The sequence below is a fragment of the Alosa pseudoharengus genome, unplaced genomic scaffold (genome assembly GCF_046254945.1).
Source record: "Alosa pseudoharengus isolate Yale_2024_CS ecotype anadromous, Long Island Sound unplaced genomic scaffold, YU_APseudo_1.1 YU_APseudo_1.1_scf_7, whole genome shotgun sequence".
In the NCBI taxonomy this organism is placed as follows: Eukaryota; Metazoa; Chordata; class Actinopteri; order Clupeiformes; family Clupeidae; genus Alosa; species Alosa pseudoharengus.
This window is the reverse complement of record NW_027468859.1, coordinates 31,160,534-31,187,761: the sequence shown is the minus strand read 5'-3', so window position 1 is coordinate 31,187,761 and position 27,228 is coordinate 31,160,534. Positions and strand designations below refer to the sequence as shown.

General features: G+C 46.0%; 1 protein-coding gene across 2 annotated transcripts; it reads right to left on the bottom strand.

The window, feature by feature from the left end:
- Window positions 1-1,220: 1,220 nt before the first annotated feature.
- LOC143109115 (bone morphogenetic protein 2-like) lies at window positions 1,221-7,143 on the bottom strand. Of its 2 annotated transcripts, XM_076271735.1 has the most exons (3): window positions 6,696-7,143; window positions 5,444-5,814; window positions 1,221-2,613 (listed from the first exon to the last, which is right to left on the bottom strand). In XM_076271735.1, the coding sequence occupies exons 2-3, from the start codon at window positions 5,799-5,801 to the stop codon at window positions 1,655-1,657; spliced, it is 1,317 nt and encodes a 438-aa protein (XP_076127850.1). In that variant the 5' UTR covers window positions 5,802-5,814; window positions 6,696-7,143; the 3' UTR covers window positions 1,221-1,654. The 2 variants fall into 2 exon arrangements, with proteins under 2 accessions (XP_076127850.1, XP_076127851.1); XM_076271736.1 differs by lacking the exon at window positions 6,696-7,143 and having other exon boundaries at window positions 5,444-6,114.
- Window positions 7,144-27,228: the final 20,085 nt, after the last annotated feature.

Genomic DNA, 27,228 nt, shown 5'->3' with positions numbered 1-27,228 from the left:
CAGACGGCCATTTATCAGCTGGCTTCTCCTGGGCCAGCTGAGGGACATGAGTCTAAACACTGCAGATTGTTAGCGTCACAGCTGTTAAATAAGGATAAATATGGACGTGCAGGCAGCGTGCTGAAATGCAAGTCTGAGAAAGATTTCTCCCTGCAGCCGCGTGGCAAAACAACAGAAGAACATGCTTTCCTGAGAGAGAGAAAGAGAGAGAGAAAGAGGGAAAGAAAGAAACGAGGGGGGGGGGAAAGTCTGGAAAAGAGAAAAAGGGTGAGTTCTGTGGCATCTACACCCAAAACCGCAACTCGTGTCTGTCCAATCCCGTTTCGTTCTCACAAAACAACTGGGACAACAAGACAGACTTTAACAGCAAGGAACAGCCAAGTTTCTAGACCTACTAACACATCATGACCCCGTAAAACCCTAACTATCCTCGCTTAGCTCCGCTCAGAAACAGAACTCGGCTTCTCCCTGAGCTCTCTGCTCAGTTATTGTTTTGCTTGAAATTTTCGTTTTTTTTTTCAACTGTAGAAGACACAAGAGGGGAAGAGCATAGGTGACTTAAATTTTGGATTTTCCCAGACTGTTTTGTTTTGCGTTGCCATTTTTCTCCAACCCGTATCATTGTTCTGGATGGCTTATACGAGATAAGGGGAATAGCATGACTCAATCAGCTGTCAATCAGAAGATAATAGATGGAGGGTTATTTGCAAAAACCTCTGAGTCTCAACTCAAATTTGGCCATCATGTTACTAATCAATTTTTACAAAACTTTTTTTTATCCCATTTTCTCTTTCTCGTGCCATGATTGTGACCATCTGTGTGGGGAACAGAGTAACTGGAGCGAGAGAAGGAATCACCCAGCAGCGGGATGACAAAGTGCTTTTTTCCTACACTTCCCAGAACCCTACGGTTTGTAGTCCCCACTTCCCCTTGTTCCTTTACAAGATGGCTATTTCCATCGCATGACCGGGGATACTCTGGAGACTCCCTCCCTCCGTTCCTCACCTGCGATGAGTCATCAGCTTAACTGGACATGGGAGAAACCTTCAACTGGGTGTTTCCCCCCAAAACAAAAGTCACTTTTCAGAGGCACTCACACACACCATCTGTGGGTGCCTCTGGAGAAACAGGATATGGTCAGCTAAACCAAGACACTAAAGATAGATCCGCCTGTTTTCATGATAAATACACATTATTTATTTACAAATAAAGTGGTTATGATAGAAATAAATACAAAATAAGAATTTGGGCATTATACTTAATGTGGTATTGCACTGGTTTCGAAATGTACATCAGAAAACATATATTTGTAAAACCATTTCAGAAGTAATACTCCTCTTTAAAATATTTATTTCCCAACTTTTGACATCAACATAAATATATTTTATATATTTTTTACTTCTCTTTCTCTCCTTTTTTTTGTTTAGTTTTGTTAAGTCTTTTATTAGAAAAAAAAAAGTTCTTTTGTTTTCATATAAATTAAAAATCTTCATTGGACATTGGGTAAATTGTTCACATCCATTTTAGTCACAGGTGGATGTTTGAGGCTTGAGGGTTGGGGTTGTTTGAGCGGTCGGTGCTGTTGGGGGTGGGGTTGGTGGAGGGGGTTGTATCTGGCCCAAGTTCGGGCCAGAGTCGCAAAAGTCCGACATCCTCACCGGCAGCCACAGCCCTCCACCACCATGTCCTGGTAGTTCTTGAGGATGACCTTCTCGTACTCGTCCAGGTAGAGCAGTGAGATGGGGCTGAGCTCGGAGGGCACGCAGCAGGCGCGCGGGATCTGCCCGTTCACCGAGTTCACCAGCGTCTGCACGATGGCGTGGTTGGTGGAGTTGAGGTGCTCGGCCAGCGGGAACGGGCACTCGCCGAGGCAGTAGAAGGCGTGGTAGCCGGGCGGCGCCACGATCCACTCGTTCCAGCCCACGTCGCTGAAGTCCACGTAGAGCGGGTGGCGGCGGCAGGAGCGCGTGTGCTTCTTACGGGGCTTACCGCCGGCACTGCCGCGACGCCCCGGGACCGCCTGTCGCTTCTCCCGCCGCGAGCGCATGGTGGCGCCGCCCTGCCCGTCGTGGCTGTAGGTGACCAGCAGGGGGCGCGCCTGAGCCCAGGAGTCCTCGTCCCCGTGCAGGGAGCGGCTCATGCGCACGTGCCTTCTGCTGCTGCCACTTTTGTTTTTGTTGTTATTATTGTTTGCATCGTCTATGTCTGTCTCGGAGTCCCCCTCTGGGTGGACAACCTCCACCATGAGTCCGTGGTTGGGCGCGGTGCCGGAGGTCCACCTCTGCACAGCGGCGCCCACGTCGAAACTCTCCCAGCGGCTGTGGGAGTCCTGCACCAGCCGGGTGTCCATGAGCCTCACTAGCGCCTCCTGGTGGTCGACACCATCACCGCTGCTGCTCTTCGCCGGGTGGAACACCTCGTAGACATTGATGCGGTGCTGCTGCCCGCTCATGCTGCCGTTGCCCTGGGAACCATCGCCGCTGTCCAGGACCTGCTCCCGGAAAAGGCGGAGCTCGGCAGCATTGACGCTCTCCCCGGAAGGGATGAAGCTCACGTTGAAGAAGAACTGCTGCGTCGTGCGGCCTTTCAGACTCGACAGGGCCTCTAAGGATTCTGGAAGAAAAAAAGAAAGACAAGGCCATTGAGTATTCATCCCAACTACATTCTACCTGTTCAGCACTGTGTGTGAAGTTGTGTTCAATACAAGAGTAAAGGTGCCACTGTGTTCCTTTCTTTGCTCAATAATACAACCAAAGATGTGTGATTATAAGATAGTTGGCATAGCAGCACACCACGCTCTCATACTTATGAACACATTTTTTTTTACAAAAACATTATAAATAAATAAAAAACAAAGTAACCAAAGCATGTCACCCTTGTTTCAACCGGTGAACAGAGAGGCAAACAGAGGGAAAGCAGGCTCCACAGGGCTGTCTTAATCCTCATTTAAAAAAACACTTACACTGGTAGTCCAAACTTCCTTTCAGATCTAAATTAAGCAAAGCATTCTTTACTGATGTGGGGAAAGCCCTCTTTGAGTTCCATTCCCCCTCTCTTTCCCTCTTTCTTTCTCTCTCTTGCTCTCTCTCTCTCTCCCTCCCTGTCTAAGCAGTGTCTTTAAACGGAGAGCGCTCCTGGGACATGTTGAGGCTTGCCCAGGGTAACCGAACCACTGCCATTATTGTATTAACATTCCAAAATTCTGTTTGAGTGTTGAGTCGCGTCAAAACAAAACCAGCTAGCTGCTAATAAGCAGGTATTTAATCAGGCTATCTGTGCCAGTCACACCCTCAAGTGCTGGTGGACTCTGACACACGTCCAAAGCCATCTCAACTGCAGTTCTTTGATTCAACCTAAAACCTGGACTATTTTGCTGTCAGGCTTACGGTCTGCCACTGTCTCTGTGGCTGTTACTGCCCTTACACAGCGACCAACTCCTGGCCTGATTTGGCTCAGATCTGGCCTAAGGTTCTATCTGTCCTGAACCACAATTGGTCCAGGTCAACTCTGGAGTCTGTGTTTCTGACTGAGCCAGGAGACAGACACCCTAGTCTAGCCTCCCCCCTCAGAGGTGACCTGCCTGCTACACATGGGTGTCATCCAACTCCCTGGGACCTGAGGAGGATATGGGAACCTGAGCCGGGCTGGATTAAGAGTCTTTAGGTTGACTTCCAAAGCCTGTTTATCGACCGCGGGAGCCAGGGACAGACCACACCGAACCATTGTTGCCCTGCGCCATTGTCTGTCTGCAGTGTGTGTGATCAACCACTAGGGGTCCTCCACACAAATACACACACACACACACACACACACACACACACACACACACACAGGGGTGTCGGACTCGGGGTAAAACCCCTACTGATTATAGGGGCCCAAGGAGAGAGAGGGCCCTTGAAAAGTCTGGAATATATTTTCTTTTACCTGGATATTATAATTTCCTAATTAAATTTCATAACATGGGGGCCCATCAGGACTGCCTATGCAGGGGCCCGGGATTTTGTGCTATGCCCCTGCACACACACACACACACACACACACACACGGCTGATGACTCTCTCCAGTGCCAGCACAAGGAGGCTAGTTTTGGGCCAGATCCGGGTCAGGGTTGGCTCAGTTCTGGCCTGGTTCTGCTGGATACCCTGCTGTCTATAATCTAGTCGCTTCCACCATGGGAACCCCCAAAAGGGAATATCCTTCGGACCTGTTCTTTGTCACGCTATTCTGCATGTTCTGTGTGTGTTGTGACTGAACCTGTGGGCTCTGCTGTTCTCAAAACAGACTAGTCTGGAAAAAATAAAGTCCCTGGACAGGTAAAATAAGAGAGAATAACCACAACCAAAAATATAACAAAAAACGGTCATCCAGCACCTTAGCAACAGTATGTTTTTTTTTTTGAGAAGGAGGTGATTCAGTGATTTTTAGCGACAGGTGAATCATGTTTATCCAGTTACCAATACAGAACAAATAAACAGTTATGTCCACACTGGACAGCTAAAGCAGGAGGCATGAGTCACTATGGTGAAACACTGGACGCTAGTGAAGGAGCGTGTCTCTATAGAGCCAGTGTCCAGGGCAGTGGCAGGTGTCAAATACCACTGTTTGGAGCAAGGTCACCCAAATATGGTACATAAAAGTTTTAAAGAAATATAGCATAATTCTAATGGGTGCAATCTTAGTGGGAAAGTGTTTTTTTTTAATACTTTCACTGTCACAGTCATGCATTCTAGTTCATTTAACTATGGGAAATGAGAGCACCATAATTCTGGCTTTTTGTCACAGAAAAACTGCATAAACTACTGTCCGATGCCAAACGTCATATACCACGTATATGCCACCATGGGCTGTCTCTTCCAATCTTTTCTCTTGAGGTAAACTTCTGTTTATCCAATGCTTTTCTACCACAAACGAGAGAGGGAATCTTACCCCTAGATTATGGTAAATTGAATAATTGAAAGGCTAAGGAAGAACGTGTTCAAAGCCTCATAAAACATAGCGAGAAGTAATTTCGTCATATACTAACATAAGCTCTGTTATTTTAATTGGGAAGGCATGCATTATGGAGAATTACAGGAGGAAAAAATATAGCCTCAGGTCACACTAGAGTTGCAGGAGACTTGTGTAATACTTGTTACAGTAATGCCTTGCGTGTCTGCGTGTTCCTAATCAATGGTGTTGACATGCGCACACCTCCGCGGCCGGAGCGCTACAGCCTGGGAAAATTCTTTCGGAGCTTGTAAACACTGTAAATTATTTAGCGACAGCTTAGCCGGGCTGAGGTGTAAACTTCTCGCTGGAATACATCACAAATGCGAGACTTTGAATGCTTACTGGTATTCTGACGGCAAAACAAATAATGTATAACACGTCAGATGTATGTTTTCCTACTAAATCACACTACAGTGCCGTAATCGTGTGCGTAACAGGTATTGCCAACATTTACCTTCATGGTGGAAACTTCGTATAGTGTTGGATCTGCTGGCGGCTGTCTCCGCGTGCCTGGCCATGACGTTTCTCATCCGCTTCGTGCTATGGTCACCGTTTTCCGAGTGCAGGTGGTAAAGATCTAGCATATATTGCGGCACGATGGCCGTCTTGCTTGGCGTTGGCCGCCGTTTCAGTCCGAACATGTTCAAAAGTCTGAGCTCAAAATCGTTCAAAAAGCTCTCCGACTGGCCCGGGGTCTGTCTTCCTGACTCGGCGTGTTTCCGTCGGCCGGTGTCGGGAATGAGTCCGGACGTACCTCCTATCAACACCTGATGGAGCAGCAGTACCATGAGAGTTCGGACCACGGCGACCATGATCAGTGAGTTCCTGAAAGTGAAGGATGGAGATATATCAGTACAGCCCCGGTCCCAAACTGGTCAACGCAACGGTGACAAAATGCATTATGACTTGTGCCCACATCACCACGACTTCGCCGTGACAAAACCATTCAAGCCAGAAACAGATATGTAGCACGAAGCAGGCCGGTTAAAAGAAGGCAATTCCCCTTTGAAGTGAAGAACAAAAGATTGAGAATAATATGCCCCTTGGCTATTATAACTGCAATGGGAGATTGATCTGAACATTATAGAGGCGCAACGAAAACAAGAACTATCACAGGCGAGACACGATGAAAACGCGTTTGTCAAACAGAGGACGGATGAAACAGGAACGGAGAGAGAGAATCAAAGAAATAGGGAAAAGACAGACGAGGACAGCAGCCATGAAGTCTGCAATTAGGAGATAAGAGACAGTATGTGTTTGGGAGGGGTGAAGAGGAGAGAGAGGCCGTGTGGCTACATATAGCATTTGGAACATGCGAGCCTTGAAAGAGTTTTGTCTTCAAAACCACTCTAGGATTTGGTTTAGCTGTTGTGTGGATGCCAAAACTCTGACTTTACACAGCGAAGTAAACGCGAGATTTGGGGTAGGAGAAGTCTACAGGTGTTGGCGCCGATGTGCGCTGCGCAAATGCTGTAACACTTTTTAAAGTTGTCATAAGGCTACTTCAGAATTATTAAAGAGAAATACCTATCCTTCGAACGGCCTCTATCTAAAACATTTTCGTAAATGGTTTTCAGACCAAAGTTATTCATATAATTTGTGTTAAGTATATCGGACTAGCCATACCTCTCATTTTTTTTACTTTTGACTAAGGTTGTCGCTTAGAAAATTATAATTTGTTCTAGTTGAGCCAGGAGAGTAGTTACCCGAGAAGGAAGCAATCTGCCCGGCCGTCGTCCCAGCTTTAGGCTCCGCCAAAGTACACATCAATTCTTGTTAATCCACATGAGCCTCCTGCGAACCACGGCGACACCCTAGTGAACGGGTCCGGGTCGAGTCCTCCTTGGCATAATATCCGATCCTATCCGTCTAACAATCCGAGTTACGCCGGGTTACCGTTGGATGACAGATATTAGAGAGATTTCCTACGTGAAAAGCAAGTTACTATGTGACGGACCGGTCGACATCGGAGAAGTCCTGTTGTGACATATTTAGGACCTAACTGTTTAGACTGGCCTGCCCTGATCAGATCTGCTGACGCGCCTGTGGTGTCCTGCGAAGCGGTGCGAGCGTCACGTAGATACTACTGTGCGCCGTTGCAGTTCGATTGATGGGGTGTCTCTCGTGGGCTGGCCCTTTTGTTGTCCGGTGATGTCACCAGCCTCGGGCTGTCAATCGTGTCGATTGAAGAGTCTCTCGCCCTCCGGTTTTTATCCAGGCGGTTGCGAAATAAGGCGTACATTTTAGTGTGGGACTCAGACGCGTGCAACAATTAGTCCCTATCAAAAACCATCAGCAACACATATCCGTTTCAGTGACACGATCTGAGTCCCACTGACACTGGCGAAACTAGAGCAAAAGTTATATCCAAGTGTATGTTTTTGTGTCGTTTGTTGAGGACGTTTGAAAGAAGGCTGGTTCGCTCTACAATCGCAACATAGAGATGATTTACAATTCAATTTATTGCCATATAATTCATTAAACCCTTGTTTGGACGTCAGTTGAATTCACGTTTATTCAGATGAGGACATCTCAAAGTCTAGAGCTCAGACTTGGTGGTAGGGATCCCATGAGAGCAAGTAGGCTACATGGCTCTATGAAATCATGTGATTAAAATACAGTCACTAGAATGATCTGCACTTATGACACTTTTCTGTAATTTCACATAGGCTGCTAAAACCAACCACAGAATCCACTAAAAGCAGGAGGTATCTATATCCTAAAATGTTAATTCTTATATGATTATATTTCCTCAAGGAAATTCACACAAAAGTTTCAATCAACATAAATAGCAGGGACTTTGGGATCATCGTTAATCAAATGGGTGTCAATCACTGGATCAAAATTTGTTTCTGTGCTGGATTAAAGCAAATTGACAAATACCTTACAAATGCCTTGCCTTTGGCTTGAGGGATTAGCTCTGCAGAGGGGTGCTCCACCTTAACATGGGTCCCAGTGGTATCCTAACTGCAAATGATCCTTTGTCCAAACAGTGACTGAATGTCACAATCCATGTGGCGCATCATTGCGTTGTGTAGGTGCTTCCCGCTGAAAGGAAGCGTGGATTAACTCACAAATCAAACATGAAAATGACAAATACAGGAAACCGCTGCTGTTCTGAATGATTTTTCATCTCTTTTGACTTGTGCTGTGGCCAGGTCTTGACCTGATATGTTCCCCAGGCTGCAAGCAACTAGTGAAGCTTTGTACCACTAAAAACATTAGATAAGACACAGTGTAGATTAATTCAGCAGAGGTCAAGCCAAGCGGAGAAGGGAGGCTTGTGTTTGTGTTTCAGTGAAGCTAAGGTGAAGTGTCTGTGTTCACATCTGTGTCTGTCAGTGAGCTTGTGTGGGGGATGGGAGGGGAGGGGGCAGAGTCTGGTGACTGGGGTCTTTTTCGTATTTAGGATTTGTGTTAAATGTGTTAAATCTGTCACTGCCACTGTGTGTTATCTGCAGGGCTTCTGTGATTGAGACCACACACACACACACACACACACACACACACGCACACACGCACACACACACACAAACCCCTCATGGAGGTGAACTGACTGTGGCCACTGACAGCTTTGAAGCATATTAATCAAAGGCAAAAGAATCTAATTTTCTCTTGTTCTTTTCATCCTTCTCTCTCTCTCTTTCTCTCTCTCTCTCTCTCTCTCTCTTCCCTCTCTTCTCCTACCAAGCGGTGTGAGCTGAGGGTAAAGTCTGCCCATGGCCGTTGTGTTGTTGTGGCTGCACGTATGCATGCATGCCCCGTCTGCTTATAGTCAACAGTGCTGCTGTGGGCCCCCAATCAGCATATGAAAACCTCCCGCTGATTGCACGGATTTATTCCAATTAAGTGATGATAGCTCCCTGTTTGGCCAAAAGCGGCTGGGCTGTTTGCTTTGGCAGAGATGGCCACAGATTAAAGTAAATTGAGATCAAAAGATACTTTTGTGTCCGCCTGAGACAATAACATCTTATAAGGATAATCCGGGATCATCCCTTTAACAATTATAATACGCTGATTGCCTGCAGGTCTCTAGCATGCCCTCTGTCATATTGTGTAATAGTTTTTATCAAGGTGACAAGATTAAAAGATACTTTGGCTCCTCCGTAGAGCTGGGCGAGAGTACAAGTGTGTGCTGAAGGAAGTGGGAGTTAGAATTGGACTCGTATTTAGCAGTCACTTTAGTCAAAGGCCTATAGTCAAAATAGGCACATTACTGCTGCTCTATGATGCACAAAATGTAATGTATATAGTATAATGTAAGACTACAGGTAATTGGGCACGGTGAGTATAAACACACATACTCTCGCATACACCCCCCCCCCACACACACACACACACACACACACAGAGTGAGAGAGTGGACTTATTACACTGTTCACACATACGTATAAAACACACACACACGTGCCTGCGTACACATCTATACACACACATATATTTTCTCTTCCCCTGTTGGTTTTTAAATTTGTTCTAATGAGAATGTCAGTCAATAAGCACATTGTCAGTGTTGCCAAAACATGGGGTCATGAACTTGGTCCCCTGAAAAGCGCTTTGGCCAAAGGTGTTTTAGATCCTTGGATAGCCCCCCCCTCCTCCTCCTCCTCCACCCCCCACAGTGTGTAAAGTAGCTTAAATTACTGCAAACAAGGGGATTAAAGAGGCGTAGAGAAGAGGTTATCTCTCTCTCATTGTCTGCTGCCAAAGGGAAAGGAATGTCTCCATTCAACCTTCACAAAGTGACTTGATCAGTGAAGGGTCCAATGCAAGTGTGTGTTCTCTCTCTCTCCCTCTGTGTGTGTGTGTGTGTGTGTGTGTGTGTGTGTGTGTGTGTGTGTACCGGCAGCAAGCCAGCCCTCACCCACATGAAAAAAACAACCTTATGGAAGTCCTTATCTGGGTAAATTACTCATTGATCTAATTATTTTATTGGAAATGAGATCAATAGTCTGATAGGTAGATGAAGGTGAAGATATGGTAGCTATGACTAAGCAGTGTCTTGAGGTCCTCTGATTAATTATGAGGCTCATAACAGTAGTTTCAGACCATTAATCACACAATGATGTGGAGAGGTTTGCATGTAGTTTTGTGCATTTATTTATGTATTGTGAGCATTTGACTAGCTCTCCCAAGGCCTTCACAGTGTTCTGGAGACATGGCAGGCGGTATCCTAACTGGACCCATCGCCAGCACTCCACTAGGTCATTCTCAAATGGTGAGTGTTTGAATGTTATGCTAATCAGTTCAACTGTGCTAAAAGGTTATGTGACCGCGGCTTAGACTAAATGGCTTCACAGGGTATTGTTGGATTCTATTACTGTTGTATGAAAACAATTCAACATATATCATAACAATAATCCCAATTTAAACAATAATTTTGCAATGATTCATATGGCATATGATAGCTTAAAGGTAATATTACCAGTTCAGTGTACTGTAGTTAGCGGTAAAAACACACACACACACACACGCGCACACTATAAACTGCTTTCTTGAGCTGATGTCTACTTAGCAGCTAACTCCAAAATTGTATTCCACATTGCAGTTGACCTTGAAATAGGTTTGGGCCAGATTTGGGTCTTCTCCGGGGCCAGAAAGACCCATTCTAGCTAGCAGGAGCGAGAGGGAGGCTGTGTACGCAGAGGGACCTGTCCACCCGTTTGGGCCTGACTTGGGCCGAATCCGAACCCAGTCTAGCTGGAGCGGATGAGTGAGTGAAAGAGAGGGAGGGAGAGAGAGAGAGAGAGAGAGAGAGGGAGGAAAAGAGGGAGTACGGGCAGAGATGGAGAAAGAGAGGGAGGAGAGAGAGAGAGCGGGAGTACCTGCAGAGAGGGAGAGAGAGAGGTAGGGAGAGAGAGAGTACAGGTAGAGAGGGAGAGAGAGAGGGAGGGAGAGAGGGAGCTAGGAGAGAGAGAGAGCGGGAGGGAGAGAGGGAGTACGGGCAGAGGAGAGGGAGAGAGAGAGGGAGGGAGAGAGGGAGGAGAGAGAAAGAGCAGGAGGGAGAGAGGGAGGGAGTACGGGCAGAGGAGAGGGAGCTGCCCTCTGAATCAGGCCGGCCTCGTAAAGACACCACCACTCGGCTGAATTATACGCTCGCATGATTAGAAGCTTGGGCTGCGCAAACAACCAGCACATGCACACGCACACACACACACACACACACACACACATACACACACAAACACACACACAAACACACATACACATTTCCACATGCTGCTGTTCATGAACTCCCTGGGGGGGGGGGGGGGGGGGGGTTGGCTATACATAGACACCGAAATGCCTTTAAAAAGTCACTCTAACAGGACCATTAGGATTAATGGACTCTGTGTCAATTAAATGTCAATTATGGGAATGTTAGTTGAGAAAAGATGGCCCAACTAGAATTCTGATAGAGTTCTAATATGGTTTGAACGTCTATTCTTGTTTAGGATATCCGCTAAACTGAAGCAACTGTTTGGATGTGTTGATGCTGGAAGTTTTAGGGGTTCCAGACACATTGAGGGTTTTCCGTGAAGGAGACTTGAGCTCACTGGGCGAATGTCAAGAGACAGAAAAACAGAGGATTGACTTTTCCTCCTGAAATGTCACTTTGCTCTTCCCAGATGAAAATGGTTCTGATTAATTTTCAGGTCTTGTGTGCATTTATAACATGACCTTCATGTGGGAAGCCATGTTTTCAATCTGCATACAATATTACGGGCAGGGAATGCAGCATTTCTCATTCACTTGACAGACTTACAATGACTCTCTCTCTCTCACACACACACACACACAAACACGCACACACACACAACACACACACACACACACACACACACACACACACACACACACACACACACACACACACACACACGAAAACCTCAATCAAATTTTCTCTTTTCTTTTCTGACTTTGAGAAAACCTCTAACCACCGCCTCTGCTTGGCAAAATTAGATAGCGCCCTGAAGGGGAAAATATATGAGTGAGCGCAGGTTAGATTGGGGCCCTGAGCAGCCTCTGCAGAGAGCGTCCCCACACTTACTCTCACAGTGCCGGGCCTGGGGACGCAGAGAAAAAATGCTACGACCACAGCCTTTGATTGGGGCCCGTCGCCAACGTCTCTTAGAGAAGAGCACGGAGTCGCAGGGTGACTGCAGGCATTCCTCACTCAGCCAACCACTCCAAACAGCCCTGGTAGCCACCGCTGAAACAACGATGAGAGAAACGAGTGAGGAGAGAGAGAGAGAGAGAGAGAGAGAGAGAGAAATTGCAGAGGAAAGTTTTCAGAGGAAAGGTACACAATTTATAGAGCAGCGTTAACTCGAGCGTGCCCCATTTAGGGGGAAGAATTATGGGCGGTGAGATTGTGTGATAATCTGTTCCTAACGAATATACGCAGACGTTTGTGTGAATGTGTGAGTGTTACTGTGAGTGAGTGAAGCAGGTTCCAAGGTTCTCTCGTGGGGTTGAAGAATGAGGGAACCCAAGCACTAGCTGTCGGGGTGAGTTTGAGGAACTCTGGAACGTAGCTGTCCCTGCAGGTGTGGAGGCAAACGCAGTCGACTCCGGTTCTAAAGTTCTAAAGACCAGAACACCGAGAGTGAGGTTGTAAAACGGACTGTGGAGGAGAAAGAGGTCAAAAGCCCAGATATTCTCTGGACATGTGAACATTTCATCTCATATTGTTCTCCCTCTCCATGTTCCCTCTCTCACTCTATGTATCTTGCTCGATCGCTCTCTCTCTCTCCTTCATCTCTCTCTTCCCTTCTCTCTCTCTCTCTCCCTTCTCTCTCTCTCTCTTTCGTCTCTCTCTCTGTAGTTGTAGTTGAAGGGAGATGTGTTTTGGCGCTCAGGCAGTAACATTAAAAGTGTGTGGTTTCACAATAATAATAATCTTCAGTACAGCTGTGTAAACACTGCACAGCACACACACATACACACACACACTCACACACAAACACACACACACACACACACACAAACACACACACACACACAATCTCATGTATAACAGCCCTGCATCGTATTTGAGCTTTCAAACACACCACAGGGTTTCACACACACACACACACACACACACACACACACACTGACACAATGATATGCAACACGTTATAATAAATATACACACAAAGAAGAAATAGGAATGTTTGTTTCAAGTTAAAGTAATTTTTCTTGGCAGAACAATTACACTCCATAAAAATAGAACTAAAAAAAAATCACCAGATTCTGACATATGACCAGAATGTACACTATAATGACTTCTATTTGGCAACATTTAAACAGTGGCCATAAACAATGAACAAATCATGTGCTGACACTTTGATAAACACTTTCCACATGTGTGTTCATTGTATATTGTGTTGAAAGTGTGATAAATGTCTTCTCATGCTTTGTTCACTGTCTATAATGGGTTATCAACAGAATGTGTACCATGCTGGGTTATCAACAGAACGTGTACCTTGCTGGGTTATCAACAGAACGTGTACCGTGCTGGGTGTTTTTACACATTTTTACATCAGTTACTCTCTTGCTCTCATACATTTTGTGTGTGTGTGTGTGTGTGTGTGTTTGTGTGTATGTGTGTGAATACACACCCTTACAACCACACATACCCACTCACCTACACAAGCTCATGGGTACACACACACACATATGCACATACACACTTTCTCTGTGTTCCCACTGTAGAGGAGAGGTTTATCTCACATCCTCAACAATCCATCCAAAGCCTCAACGTCCTCCTCATTCATCGAAGCAGAGAGCAGGAAAAAGAGACCACTCTCTCTCACTCCCTCTCTACCTCTCTCCCTTCCTCTCTCTCTCTCTCTCTCCCTCTCTCTCTCTCCCCTTCTCCAGTTTCTCGCAGTGGCCCATTGAGAAACACAGGGCTTCTTGTCAGCATGTCAAATTTTTACCTAAGAATGAAACATTTTATTTTCCTAACCTGGTTAAGTCATCACATTACCTCACGCTCTATAAAGGGGGAACAAACAGTAGCTTAGAGCCGCGGCCCCTCTCCCTCCTCTCTTGACTGACAGATTGGCCCTCATCAAAGGCCGCTGCGACGGGTCCGTCGAGGCGTTTTGCCACGCTAAGAATACTAAATTGATCCTCATATGCAGACCATCTGGCGAAAAGCAATTTCCAGCCGAGTGTTTTAGTATTTCCCCGTAATTAATTTCACATGTACATGACAAGAGCTACTGGCCTCCCAGAAAAAGACACACAAAAGCCAGCTTTGTTTCAGCCCCCTCCCCGCCTCTGCTCTGTACACACACACACACACACACACACACACACACACACACACACACACACACACACACACACACACACACACATGCGCGACCACAACACACACACACACAGACACACACACTCACACACATACACCCTGTCAGAAAGCGAACGGTGGCTCCTCGTTAACATTTGCTGGCGTTTTTGAGGCAAGGATCGAGAATGACAAGCGAGTATGGGTGTGTGTGTGTGTGTTGAGAAAGAGAAGCTCCCCATGACTGATGTGTACAGATGTGTGTGTGTATAGATCTGTGTGTGCATGTGACTATGTTGTGCTGTTATATATGAGGTGTGCGTGTGCGTGTGCGTGCGTGTGCGTGAGCGTGCGCGCGCGTGTGTGTGTGTGTGTGAGTGTAACACAGTCTGTGAGTGTAACACACTCCACTTTAGACCGGGTAACACAGCACCAGCAGTAACCATGTGTGGGTACATGTGGGATTTGTCATCTCAAACCCAATACACACAATGGTCCACCCCGCCCCTACAACAAATAGATGTGTGTATGGAAAATGTGTCTCCAGTCTCACCCACAGACAATGACCTACACACGCCACCACAAGTAATAGCAGCACTCTCTTCCGAGTGCGTTCTGGCCCCTTGACAGACGGCACACCTCCACGCAGACAGCCTGCAGTCTCTCTGGGGTGGAATACTAGTTGCATGTATAAACACTGATAAAGATCTTAATTAGCGGTGAAGGTGGCGTTATATGGAGAGTCACTCCTTCCATCAAATCAAATACGTGTTTGGAAAAGGTCTTCAGGTACAGCACGCATGCTTACACACCTGCGTAAGAGCTCCCTTTTGACTGTTCTTTCTATAGTGGAGGCCTTCTGATAAGACACGGCATGCTGGTGCAGGCAAGTAGAGGTAGATAGATATCATCTTTATTTTCACAACCTACGCAACAGAAACATACAGATAACAGCAAATGACACAGAGATATACACACACACAGAACACTACCACATGAGTTATTCATCACCAGTCATCTCTTTTAACTTTCTGTACTATGTACGTAATGGACACTCGTAGCCATGTCTGCATCTGTACAGGGAGAGTAAGGCTGCTCAGTAGTGTGATGGTGGAAGGGACAAAACATCTGCCCAAGTGTGCTTCTCTCCTCTGCAGGGGCGTGTGTCATGTACTTCATCAAGGAAGTAGTGTGAAATATGCATTAAGTGGATGATGGGTGTTATTTTCTGTCTGTGAGTGCAAGGCCATCGGTGTTATTTTCTACCGTGAGTGCAAGGCCATCGGTGTTATATTCTATCTGTGAGTGCAAGGCATCAGTGTCATTTTCTACTGTGAGTGATCAGTGTTATTTTCTACTGTGAGTGCAAGGCATCGGTGTTATTTTCTACTGTGAGTGCAAGGCATCGGTGTTATTTTCTATCTGTGAGTGCAAGTGTGTTGGGGCGTATAGGTGAAGTGGGTGATTTTGGAGGCAGCACGAGTTATCCTGGTGAAGCCTGTTGCTGTTGGAGATGGCCAGTCAGCGTACTGTATGTGTATAAACAGGGGGCCTAGTGAAGTGAGATCTGAGTGGGTCCTGGTCCCAGACCACAATATCAACAGACCACAGCCATATCTCAGCCACACTTGGGCCAGAACCAGAGGTAGTATCTGAGACAGAGGCCATCTGTGTCCATGAAGGCATCTGGTGGTTCCCCAACCGAGTGTGAGCCCATCTCCATTAAACAGCAGTGCCTTGATGGACTGGTGTCATGGTTTCAAACTGTCAATGGATTGAACAGTGATAGATCAGGATGAATTGATTAGGTGGATCAGACAGTGATAGATCGGACATTAATAGATCGGACAGTGATAGGTCATGATGAATTTATCAGGTTGATTGAACAGTTTGGAAATTCCTAGGGATACATTTTTACTTGCCAGACTGTTCTATTTGTCAACACCATCTCCACACTGGGTTTATATTGTCTGAACGATTCCCCAAACTGGACTGCTGCTGTAGCTGCTCTTGCTGGCAGACTCTTCATGTCTTTCTTGTAAGCGTGTTGTGTCACCTGTTTACATTCAAAAGTGTCAGGAATAAAAAAAAAAAAACAACATAGCACAGCTGTAAAATACCGAGATGAGTAATCTAATCTAATCTCTTCTCCTCTCCTCTCTACCGACCTGCATGTTTGTTGTTTTCTACAGGTGGGAACTGTGTGATGATATGATGATTTTGATCCTCTTTGATTGTGCTCTGTTCTGGAATGCTGACTTTGATACATTCCAGAACACCTTGTAGTCTTAGCGCCATGGCGATACAACCGGCCGGCCTGAAGGATTCTGGGAAGGGGGAGACACAACAGCTCGTGTCACTACTTGTTGGGTGTTTCCCCAGAGCGAGGTGAGCGATGGGAGCGAGACTGGAGTCTGTAACAGATGAAAGACGGAAGAGATCAGATTAAATCATTAAAGCCGTGCACCGTGCTCCTCCACACACACCGCACACACACACACACACACACACCACTGACACTACGCGCCATACTGTGCTTTTACACACCAGCCAGACACCCTCCACACACACACCACACCACACACACACACACACCTACCTCTGACGCCAAGCAACACTGTGCTCTGCATCTGGTCCCAGTGTCTGCGCCTGGAAGTCTGGCCTGTTTTGGATGAAAGGTGTGGATCATGTCTCCCCTCACATAGCATCAGTCAGTAACGCTTTCTCTTTCCTCTCCCCACCCTCACACCACACACCACCACACCACCCACAGTGATGATGTCTACGGAGGCACGCATATCCTCAAATCAAAGAGACACACCTGTGTGGCCTGTGTGTGTGTGTTCACACACCGGCAGACACAGAGAGATGGTCGCGGTAGATACACACAGGTGAGGTGAGCCGGGACCGTTTGAAGCCCAGGTGAGCTACATCCTGTTTGGTCGGGGGTGGGTGGTGTGAGGGCAGGGGGAGACGGAGTGTGTTGCACAGCAACGCGGACAGGCCAGTGTTGCTGGCCCCTGCAGAATGAAGGCACTCATCCGCTTCTTATCTTCTCATTTCTTCTCCTCCGTTCTTTGTGTCTGCCAGCTGTTTTGGTAGCTCTGCGTTGCTTTCAAGTCAATTTGGCAGCAGGGAGCATGACATATTGCCATTCCAAACATAGCCCATCACCTCCTCCCTAAACAACGCAAGGGGAGAGAGAGGCACGGACACACCACCACCACCACCACCACCAGCAGCAGCAGTAACAGCAGCAACATGTACAGTAGCACACGTTAACCGTTTGTTTCCCAACACTTAACAATACGAGGTCTGACATGCTATTGTTACATTTAAATCTATTATACTCATAGTTGTGGTTATACAGTTATGGAATTTGATGGCCATTTTTGTCCAAAAAAATGACTTACAAAACATCTGGAAAATAAAATTGAAGTGTCTTGAAATTACCTTGACCTTGATCATGTAGGAGATTCTTATGTAGACTGCTTCATGGCACACCTACTGTGAAGAAGTGTCTGCATTCAACTTCTAGTCAATTTGAACTTTTCTAATGGAACGCACCTGGAAGAAGGACAGTGTGAAGCTGAAGCATGTCATATATGAACTATTCATGTCACTAGACTGCCATTACATGTCCTAAAACAATCCTAAAACATGGGATGCCACTGTGGTGAATTATGTGTACTAGTGCAGTGCCCGTTCAAACATGCCATTCCTGAAGAAAACCCGTAGCTCAATTACATGCCCACAGGTATGCCTGCTTTAAAAATAGGATGATAGGGAAACATCATTCCAGCTAAGCATTCAATAATGAATACTGAATATTATAATATATTAGCCTATAATTAATGTGGCCTCTAATAAATTTAGGCATGGCTGCATGTGACATTTCTACAGATCAGAATGACATAATGACAACTGTTTTGAGTTAAGGCTAAATGTGTATAGCTTACTGAATAACTTTCTAATGCTATTCGAAGCTTGCACATACTTTTATTTTGAGTGGTCACTACATACCCGTGTTTGATGGCGTGATAAGTGCCGTCGCTCAGTCTGCAACTTGTCTAACGTTAGCTATGTGGCATTAGCCTATCGCTCGTTTCAATTTGGGACCTTGCAGTCGGAATTGTCGTTTTAGTCAAAGTCTCTTGAAAGTCCAAAGTAGCCTGGGCTATTCGAGTGGTCACTACATACCCGTGTTTGTTGGCGTGTTGTTGCAAGTAATCATTTTATGCAAGCAAACTGCATACAGGGAGTCTTTATTGTTGAGGTCAGACATGATAATCATCTTGCATCTTAACCCACAAGCGGTTCCCGAGTAATCCGTTTAAATTGCGACTATCATCAAAGTGAGACCTAGCAGAGCCCGTTCTCTGGACCTAGCTACTGTCAGTACACGATCCATGGGGTGGAGCTCCCCTGAAACTGGTCCCCTTGGAAACAGTGCAGTGCAGCGATAAACGTCCTACGTCAATAAGCATATTTTGAAATATGCATTCAAAAATCTTCAAAATCGAGAGTGCACACCTTTGTGCCACGCGCGAGCCACATACGAAATCTTAGGTCAGTCTGACAAACGGTCAGCGAGATATGCGTGCCACAGACACACACACACAGACGCTTCTTGCTTTATAGATAGATGAATTTGTGTGGAGAGCGAAGGTGTGTGTGTGTGTGTGTGTGTGTGTGTGTGTGTGTGTGTGTGTGTGTGTGTGTGTGTGTGTGTGTGTGAAGTCATCTATTTTCAGACGCAAAGGTGCCATATTTCAGGCAGTGTAATAGCTTACTTACTGAAACAGAAGAAACACACCTCCTGTTGTATCACAAGACACCTCAAGTATTCTTTCAGCAGCATACTTCCTGCCATAAAATATCATACTTCCTCTTGAATCACAGAACACCTCAAGTATCATGTTAGCGTACAGTACTTCCAAATTAACAGCAGACTTCCTTATGAGTCACAGAATAATTTATGAGAAGTGTTAGAAAACACTCCAGGGGTTGTTACAACCTACTTCCTTCACAAGAAGAATAACTTCCTGTTGTGTCATCCAATACTTCCCTTATTGTAGCAGCCTCCTACCATCATGGTCTGTGCTAAAACACTTTGAGCCTTTCTAATTCCGTTAAAGGTCTTTCACAGAGGACAAAGCGGAAGTATTACGATCTGATGACAAACAAGAAAATGGCTGAGGTTGCCGATACTCACTAAAGACAACCACAAATAAATGGAGGGCTTGTTAAAGACGAGGGAGTGGGAGTGGTGGTGGTTTGGGTTGCGGCAGGGCAGAGGGGAGGGTGGGCAGATTAAACAGATCTCAATCTGGAGGGCTGATGTTATTGGAAAATAATTGCACCCCGAAGAGGAAGTCATTAACGGGGAGCCTTTAATCAATGCACTTTAGATGAGCAGGCCGGACGCAACACCCCCCCCCCCCCCTCCCTAACACACACATACCCCACTACCTCCTCCTCTTTCTCCTCTTCAGACGCCATGGGCTGGTTGGTGTTTGATGGCGACCGAAGCAGGCTCTAATCTGGTCTCGGCGTGGATGGTGTCCTGAGCGTCAGACAAGGTCTCACTTCTGAGTGTGTTTGTACGGCTGCGTGCATGGCACCTCTGGATCCCCCTCTAAATCGGTCTGACCCCTTTTTACTTTTAAATCAGCATTTTTGATCAGGCTCCTATAGGTTTTTGCCTACAAATCAATACTTCAGACCAGGAGGAGAGTGGTATTTAGCGGGTTTTGAAGCTAAATTATTTGATTCACGTATACTATGTGTGGAGAGCATTCACTTACCATGGTTATCTTATTTTTGACGAAGGTGGCGTTTAGAGGCTTTTGCATCTGAACCCCTCATATACTGCAGATGGCTATGTGGTAAACAAAAGGGCAAGATGGAACAGCAGCAGCATCAATTTTCACTATTGCTCTGCCCAGGTCCAACAGGTCCAACTCACTGTTGCAAGTCTGTGTCACTTTGGATAAAAGCATCTGCTAAATACCAGTTATTTTACTTTCAAAGGGTTTTAGTCACGATAAACTGCTACTTAAAGGTTCAGGTGCATATGACACATAAGTGCCACATAGTTAAATGACTTATTCATAATGTATGCCTGCTGGCAGTGATCCTGGAAAGTAAGTGTTGTTGTTGCTAAATAAGAATATTCTAGATATTCTCAGAGCCAGCGGCTACTTCAGTGTGTGAAAGCAGAAAATACTTCCACAGAAATAAGCGAAAAGAAAAGGAGGCCTTCAAGGAGCAGATGGGGAGATTAGACATTACAGCACCAACCTGCATTCCTCCCAAAGCAAATCCCTTTTGTTCTGGCGATGGGGTTTAAAGCCACCGAAAACACACATTCTCTCTCTCTTGCAAACACACACACACACACACACACACACACACACACACACACACACACACACACACACACACACACACACACACACACACACACACATGTATGTGTGATGTGGAGGAAAAGTGATCCTGTCACCTTAGGCAATTCTAGAGAGAGCCCTTACACACACACACACAGGTGTAATGATTCCATCACCTAAGGCCATTCATGAGGTAGTAAGCCTATCTATCTCCCTTCAACACACATATACGTACGCACACACACACACACGCACACACACACAGCCCCTCAATCTCATAGCTCCAAGACCCCACCCCTCTTAAGACCCCCCAGATACTTGCCCTGCAGCCCCCTCCTCCGGCCCAGTCGTGGCCCTGTGTTGGCCCTGATGCGCCTACCTGGGCCATTACCTGACCCAGCTTTGAGCAGGAATGTGGGGAATGCAGCTGTGTCGTGTCAGCGGTCAGAGCCTCCTCTTGGATCCTTCCCCTCTCCGCTCCCTGGGCTGAGGAGCTCCCAGTTAGGGGGCCGTTAGCCAGCTTATGGTGTTTGTTTACTCTGTCGTCAGGGAGATTGATTGATGAGCTGGGTAAATGCTGTGTGACACGTGACGGTGTGTGTGTGTGTGTGTGTGTGTGTGTGTGTGTGTGTGTGTGTGTGTGTGTGTGTGTTTGTGTGTGTGTAGGGTGGGGGTGGGGGTGGTGGGGAGGGGGAGTTGGACTTACAGAGTTAAAAAATCATCCATCGCCTGCCTGCCCGGTGGAGAGAAACAAAAAAAAAAACTTCCGTCCCTGTCTCAGGCCAAGAATAACACAACATTTTCCGCCGGTGTGCGACTGCCATATTTCTACAGGAGGAGGTGGTGGTGGTGGGGGGGGGGGGGGAGAAAAAAGAAATATGAAATAAATGGAAGCCAGGCGCTACTAAATCTTTAGCAGTGGGTTCAGCTGGGGGACACTCCAACGTCCTCAGGCCCACTGACCACAGTGGCGTAATACTGTAAGGACTCAGGTAGAGAGGGAACGAGGAGGGAGGACAGGAAAGGAGGGATGGGAGAGTGAGAGAAAGAGAAGGGAGGACAGGAAAGGAGGGATGGGGAGAGTCGGGGAAAGAGAAAGGAGGACAGGAATGGAGAGATGGGGAGAGTCAGAGAAGGACAGAGGAGAGTGAGAACAAGAGAGAGAATTTGAAAGGTAAGAGACCAGAAGGTAGGAGAGGGTGTGACAGAGAAGGAGAGAGAGAGAGAGAGTGTGAGCAGCGTGAGGGGTGAAGAGGGAGAAAGAGAGAGAGAAAGGAAGATGAAAGAGAGAGAGACATAGGAAAATGTGTGTGTGAGAGATTAAACAGACAGAGGATGAGGGTAGAAACAGAGAGAGAGAGGTGAAGAAGGAAGGGGAACAGAAGCCTCACATGTGTGTGTCTATGTATGTGTGTGTGTGTGTGTGGGTGTGTGTGTGTGTGTGTGAGTGTGTGTGTGCGCATGGCCCATCGAGTCTCGACGGACAGTAATGTGACAGTAATTGCTGTGTGATGGCCTCTCGTGTCCGAGCACAGAGAGAGCTTTCTACAGGGGCTCTTGGCTGCGCGCTAATGGAATGCCAGCCGGATAATCCGTGTGTTCCTGCTGACAGATCTCGTTGACCTCTGACCCTACGGGGGGTTATGAATTAGAAACACGGTGAGGAGGAGAGGGAGAGGTGGGGGTCATGACATTATAAAGGACAACTTCTGCTCTCTTTTGGCACTTTAGTCAGATTGATGAGCATTGTTCTTTCCATAGTCTAGTTTGGTTGTTGTCCCTCAGTTATAATATAACATATTATGTTTCCATAGTGAAGAATATGTGATAGAAGGAAAGGGAAGATTGTCGGAGAGTTTTTTGGTCATCCTCTTCCTCTCCTTTTCCTCCCCTATTATATATCTTTTCGTCTCCTTTCTAAAGAGTTTTTTTCTTCTCTTCCCTTCTCTTCTCCCTGGCTGTCTATCCTTTCTTCTGCTTTCTGCACCTAATTGTAGTCCTAGGTTTGCGGTCTCGGTGCATTATGTTTTTCCAAGATGGCCACTAATGGTTATGGCACACCAAGGAACAAGATCTGCACAATGACCAATTTTCAGGTTTGTCATAACAGTTTTGTCTGTGTGTGTGTGTGTGTGTGTGAGAGAGAGAGAGAGAGAGAGAGAGAGAGAGAGTTATCCTCCCATGTCTGGGGTGACCAGAGTAGCCTCTGGTGCTTATGTGACTCTATCGTGGCTCCCCAACTGACCAGAACAATGACCCACCCGACCCACTGGACTCCCACATCACAGCTGTCTCTGAACTGAGCCGGATCCATAACTTGACAGCTGGCCTGCCAACTCCCTGAGTTGTTTGTCTCTACATTGAGCCCACGACTTGACCTTGACAAGTCTCTGACCACGGCAGTAACCCAGTAACTGGGATCGGCAAAACCATTCAAAGAACTTCCAAGTAGCTGGTCACTCTGCACTTGGGGCAAGATAAGAAGTGACCGTGTATCATTCACAGGCAGAACACATGACTGTTACTTCCCTGTGACGTCGAGTACAGTACCAGTATCAGGGCTTCCTAGACAAACCACGAGTCCGAAGTTGACAGTGCCTTGCACTGAAATGGACCTAAATGTGCTCGCAAAACAAACTAGAAACTCCCACACAGAAACCGACTCTGACATAGACAAAGGGGTACTAAATACGATCAGAATCTTCCGGCAACTGCCAGTGGGTTCATAATGTTGTGGAATGAATGTTCTGAATAGTATCTGAGTCTGCTGAAGATAACGTAAAATGTCAGAATCTTACACTGTTGATGAACACTTTCTTTTTGTAAAATGGTTAAAAGTACTGTGCTAAAGAGTTTTGGATATTCAGCATGGATAATCAAAATAAATCATGTAACAGGGCCAGCCACAGCCTGAACTAGCTGTCTGGATATCTGAACATACAGTAGTGACTGTGTGCGTTACAGCAAACATAATGCCTATTCCATACACCTTTTTAATGTGTGATATGGGGTTAGAACTGACAGAATTGTGTTAGCACAGAAATTGAGAGATGGAGAGAGAGAGAGAGAGAGATAGAGAGTGTGTGTGTGTGTTTGCGTGTGAGAGAGAGAGACAGGCTGTGTTTATTTCGGCACGCAAGCCGAGTCCAGGCTCCTGAGCTCGGGCCAGAAGTGTGGGGCTGGGCTGTCAGTGGGTCATCAGTGGGTCTGTCATCGCGCCTTATCACACTATCGGACTCACATCTCCTTATCGCACTGTGCTGAGCAGTGAGCTGAACTGCACCGGGCTGGACTCAAGTCTCCGGGTTCACAGAAACAGAGAATTCTCTCAGACGGGAGAGGGAACAGTGGGGAAATATGTGAAGCTGCATGTTACAGCTAAGGAAAAAAACAACGGACTCCCAGACAGAAGTGCGGGATTTGTTTCAGCCAGTATCACAATTCTCCTGATATTCCTTTCCCACACACTCACACACACACACACACACACACACACACACACACACACACACACACACACACACACACACACACACACACACACACACACACACACTTCAGCCAGAATCACAATTCTCCTGACATCCCTTACCCTTACATTACTCTTGACCTCTGTTCAGCACACTGTAACCCCCCCCCCACACACACACACACACACACACACAAACACTTTACACCCCCCCCCTACATTATCTGTAGTTCACTCTTTACTACATTAACTACCCCCCCCCCCCGCCCCCCCCCCCCCCGCACACACACCCCACCCCAGATCATTACAGGCTTAATCAAATAATCAGTCCCGTGTTTGTTTCCACAATGATTAAAAGCATTAGGGCAGAGCATCAGTTTGTGCCCCTGTGGCAAATGGCTCGGAGGCCAGAAAGATACATGTGCTTATTTGAGACGACAAATGCGTTAGAAGAGCCGTCCGTCTGGTTCTCATTTTCCTCCTCCACTTCTCCACAGCTCCCTCAGAAGCCAACGGGAATTAAGGAAGAGACATTAAGGACGTTTGTGAGAAACTCTGGTGCAAACTAACTTGTAGCTAACAGCCAACAGACGTGCTTGGCAAACACTAACACCAGCACACAGTTAAGACAATTAGCTTGTTGATTTACTTAAAGCAAAAATACATTGTTTAGTTTAGTTTTACAAAAAAACAAAAACAATTTCCATCAATTCTGAACCTGGAGTGCAAAACGATACAGTGGCTGATCGTAGTTGTGTTTGTCTTTTCTTCATATGTCATTTGGCAATCAAAACGAATTTTAGGGTGTTTAAAAAACTTTTCATGAAAAAACACACCTAAAAACATACCCTCAGAAACGGTAAAAAAGCCAACTGCGTGATATATAACTCTAAGAGGGATCCGTGTGAGTAAAACCTCACTCTTCACTGTGGAGACTGTATTTAGCTTGGGCCGTGGACAGGTTGTGAGATGCTTTAAATGTTTACTGTGACATTTGCCCAGTTTTCTAAATAGTTTGTGCAGTGAAAGAGCTGGTGACAGCCAAGTTTTTTTTTTTTTAAAGTAGAGGTAATCTTACCGTTCTCTCTCTCTCTCTCTTTCTCTCTCTCTCACTCACACACACACACACATACACACACACATACATACAGACACACACACACACACACACACACACACACACACACACACACACACACACACACACATACACACACACACACAGGTTGGCAGTAAAATGTCCTCACTAAATACAAATTAAAGTATTAAAAAATAATTTAGCTTAAAATTAAGATTTTATGCAACATTTGCTTTGTCCCTCAAAGCAACAGAGACCCCAGGCTGAGAATACAGAGACATACAGAGCAGGCTCAGGTCTTTCATGAGCTCATTTCTGGCTGTGTGCTTCATCCTATTTAGTCTGACTGACTTCACTGCAAGACAGGCACCATTCATCTCTCACTGCTGTCAAAATCACACACAGCACTGAATACACATTCATCTTTCTTTATTCACCTTCTCATTTTCCATGACACACATATGTGTGTGTGTGTGTGTGTGTGTGTGTGTGTGTGTGTGTGTGTGTGTGTGTGTGTGTGTGTGTGTGTGTGCATGTGCATGTGCATGTGTGTGCCTGTCTGTCTGTGTGTGTGTGTGTGTGTGTGTGTCTGTGTGTGTGTGTGTGTGTGTGTGTGTGTGTGTGTGTGTCTGTGTGTGTGTCTGTGTGTGTGTTTGTGTGTGTGTGTGTTTGTGTGTGTGTGTGTGTGTCTGTGTGTGTGTGTGTGTGTGAGAGAGAGATAGAGAGGGATGGTGATAAACAGGCGGTATGAAAGCACTGTGAGTGTTCCAGTGTGTGACCATGTAATCAGATCACAGTCTTCTCCTCCACTGAGTCCCTCCACTCTCCACCACCAATTTGGTGGACAAACATGCAATTGGCCCTCACAGCCTAGTTACACACACACACACACACACACACACACACACACACACACACACACAGAAACACATACACAAACACACAGACATAGATAGATATAGATAGAAATACATAAGTAAAGACACACAAACATACACCTACAAATATGACATTTCAGGCATTCCATTCTAATTGTATATTTTGCCATCTCATTCAGAAAAGATCAGGAAACTATAAGCAGGGAAAGAAGAGAGCTTTGAGAAATTTTTCTTTCTTTTCTTTTGTTGAGTCACATGTCAGTGTAAACCCAATCAGCCTGTACCCTAAACAATGTATCCTCCTGGGCAGAGTCACTGGGCACAGCTCAGTTAAGGGCCGAAGTGCACTCTTGCGGATACGGTTTACTCACAAAGCAAATGTCGCCATCAGCACCGGCCACAGGGCCTGGGCATGCTGCATCAAAACTGTCCGTATGGAATTGTATGTGTTGACTGCACATGTGCATGAAGATTGAATTGAATTGAATTGAATACAAAGGAAGTTGGCGTGCAGATCAGGGTTGTAGTGGAGGCTAAATGCAAGTAAACACAGTTTATCCACTGAAATTTCAGAAAAAGAGTTTATTCACCAATTGCAACTTTTAACATTAAAATATCACACTGTATTATCCACATTCACAATATGTACACTCATCAACATTCTAGGAACCATTGTTATAAACATTGGACAATAGCCTCCACCATCATCAAACATGTTCCAAATGCCTTTTTTAAAAATCCGATACTGCATGGCGCAGTCCACCTATACCATGATCACAGAATCACACAGTTTACCCACCTCTTATTTTACCACTACACCTCTGGTGCAGATGTACAATTTAATTTGAGTTTTTGCCCCCCGAGACTGGTTGCCAAAGGAAAAGTTATTTTATGACACGCTTCAGCGAATTATAGCTACTATAGCAACTGCGATTTAGATAGAGAACTAAACCAACTAAGAAAGGACAGAAAAAAAACTATTTAGAACTAAACAAAATTGCTGTCTGCATAAACTTGCATGACACAGATACCATTTCACTCACACAGAGTTTGGGGGACACAACTTGTTTGGGTGATACAGCCCTACCCCACCGCCCTGTGCCCGTGCTATTGGAAACAGCTGGATCGTGACATGGAGGAGTGAGGGTGTGCTAACTGGCTAA

Excerpts from the sequence above, each read along its gene's own strand:
- LOC143109115 (XM_076271735.1), bottom strand. The coding sequence starts at position 5,801 with ATGGTCGCCGTGGTCCGAACTCTCATGGTACTGCTGCTCCATCAGGTG. Across the intron at positions 2,614-5,443 it reads ACGAAGTTTCCACCATGAAG|AATCCTTAGAGGCCCTGTCG; the intron begins GTAAATGTTGGC and ends TTTTTCTTCCAG.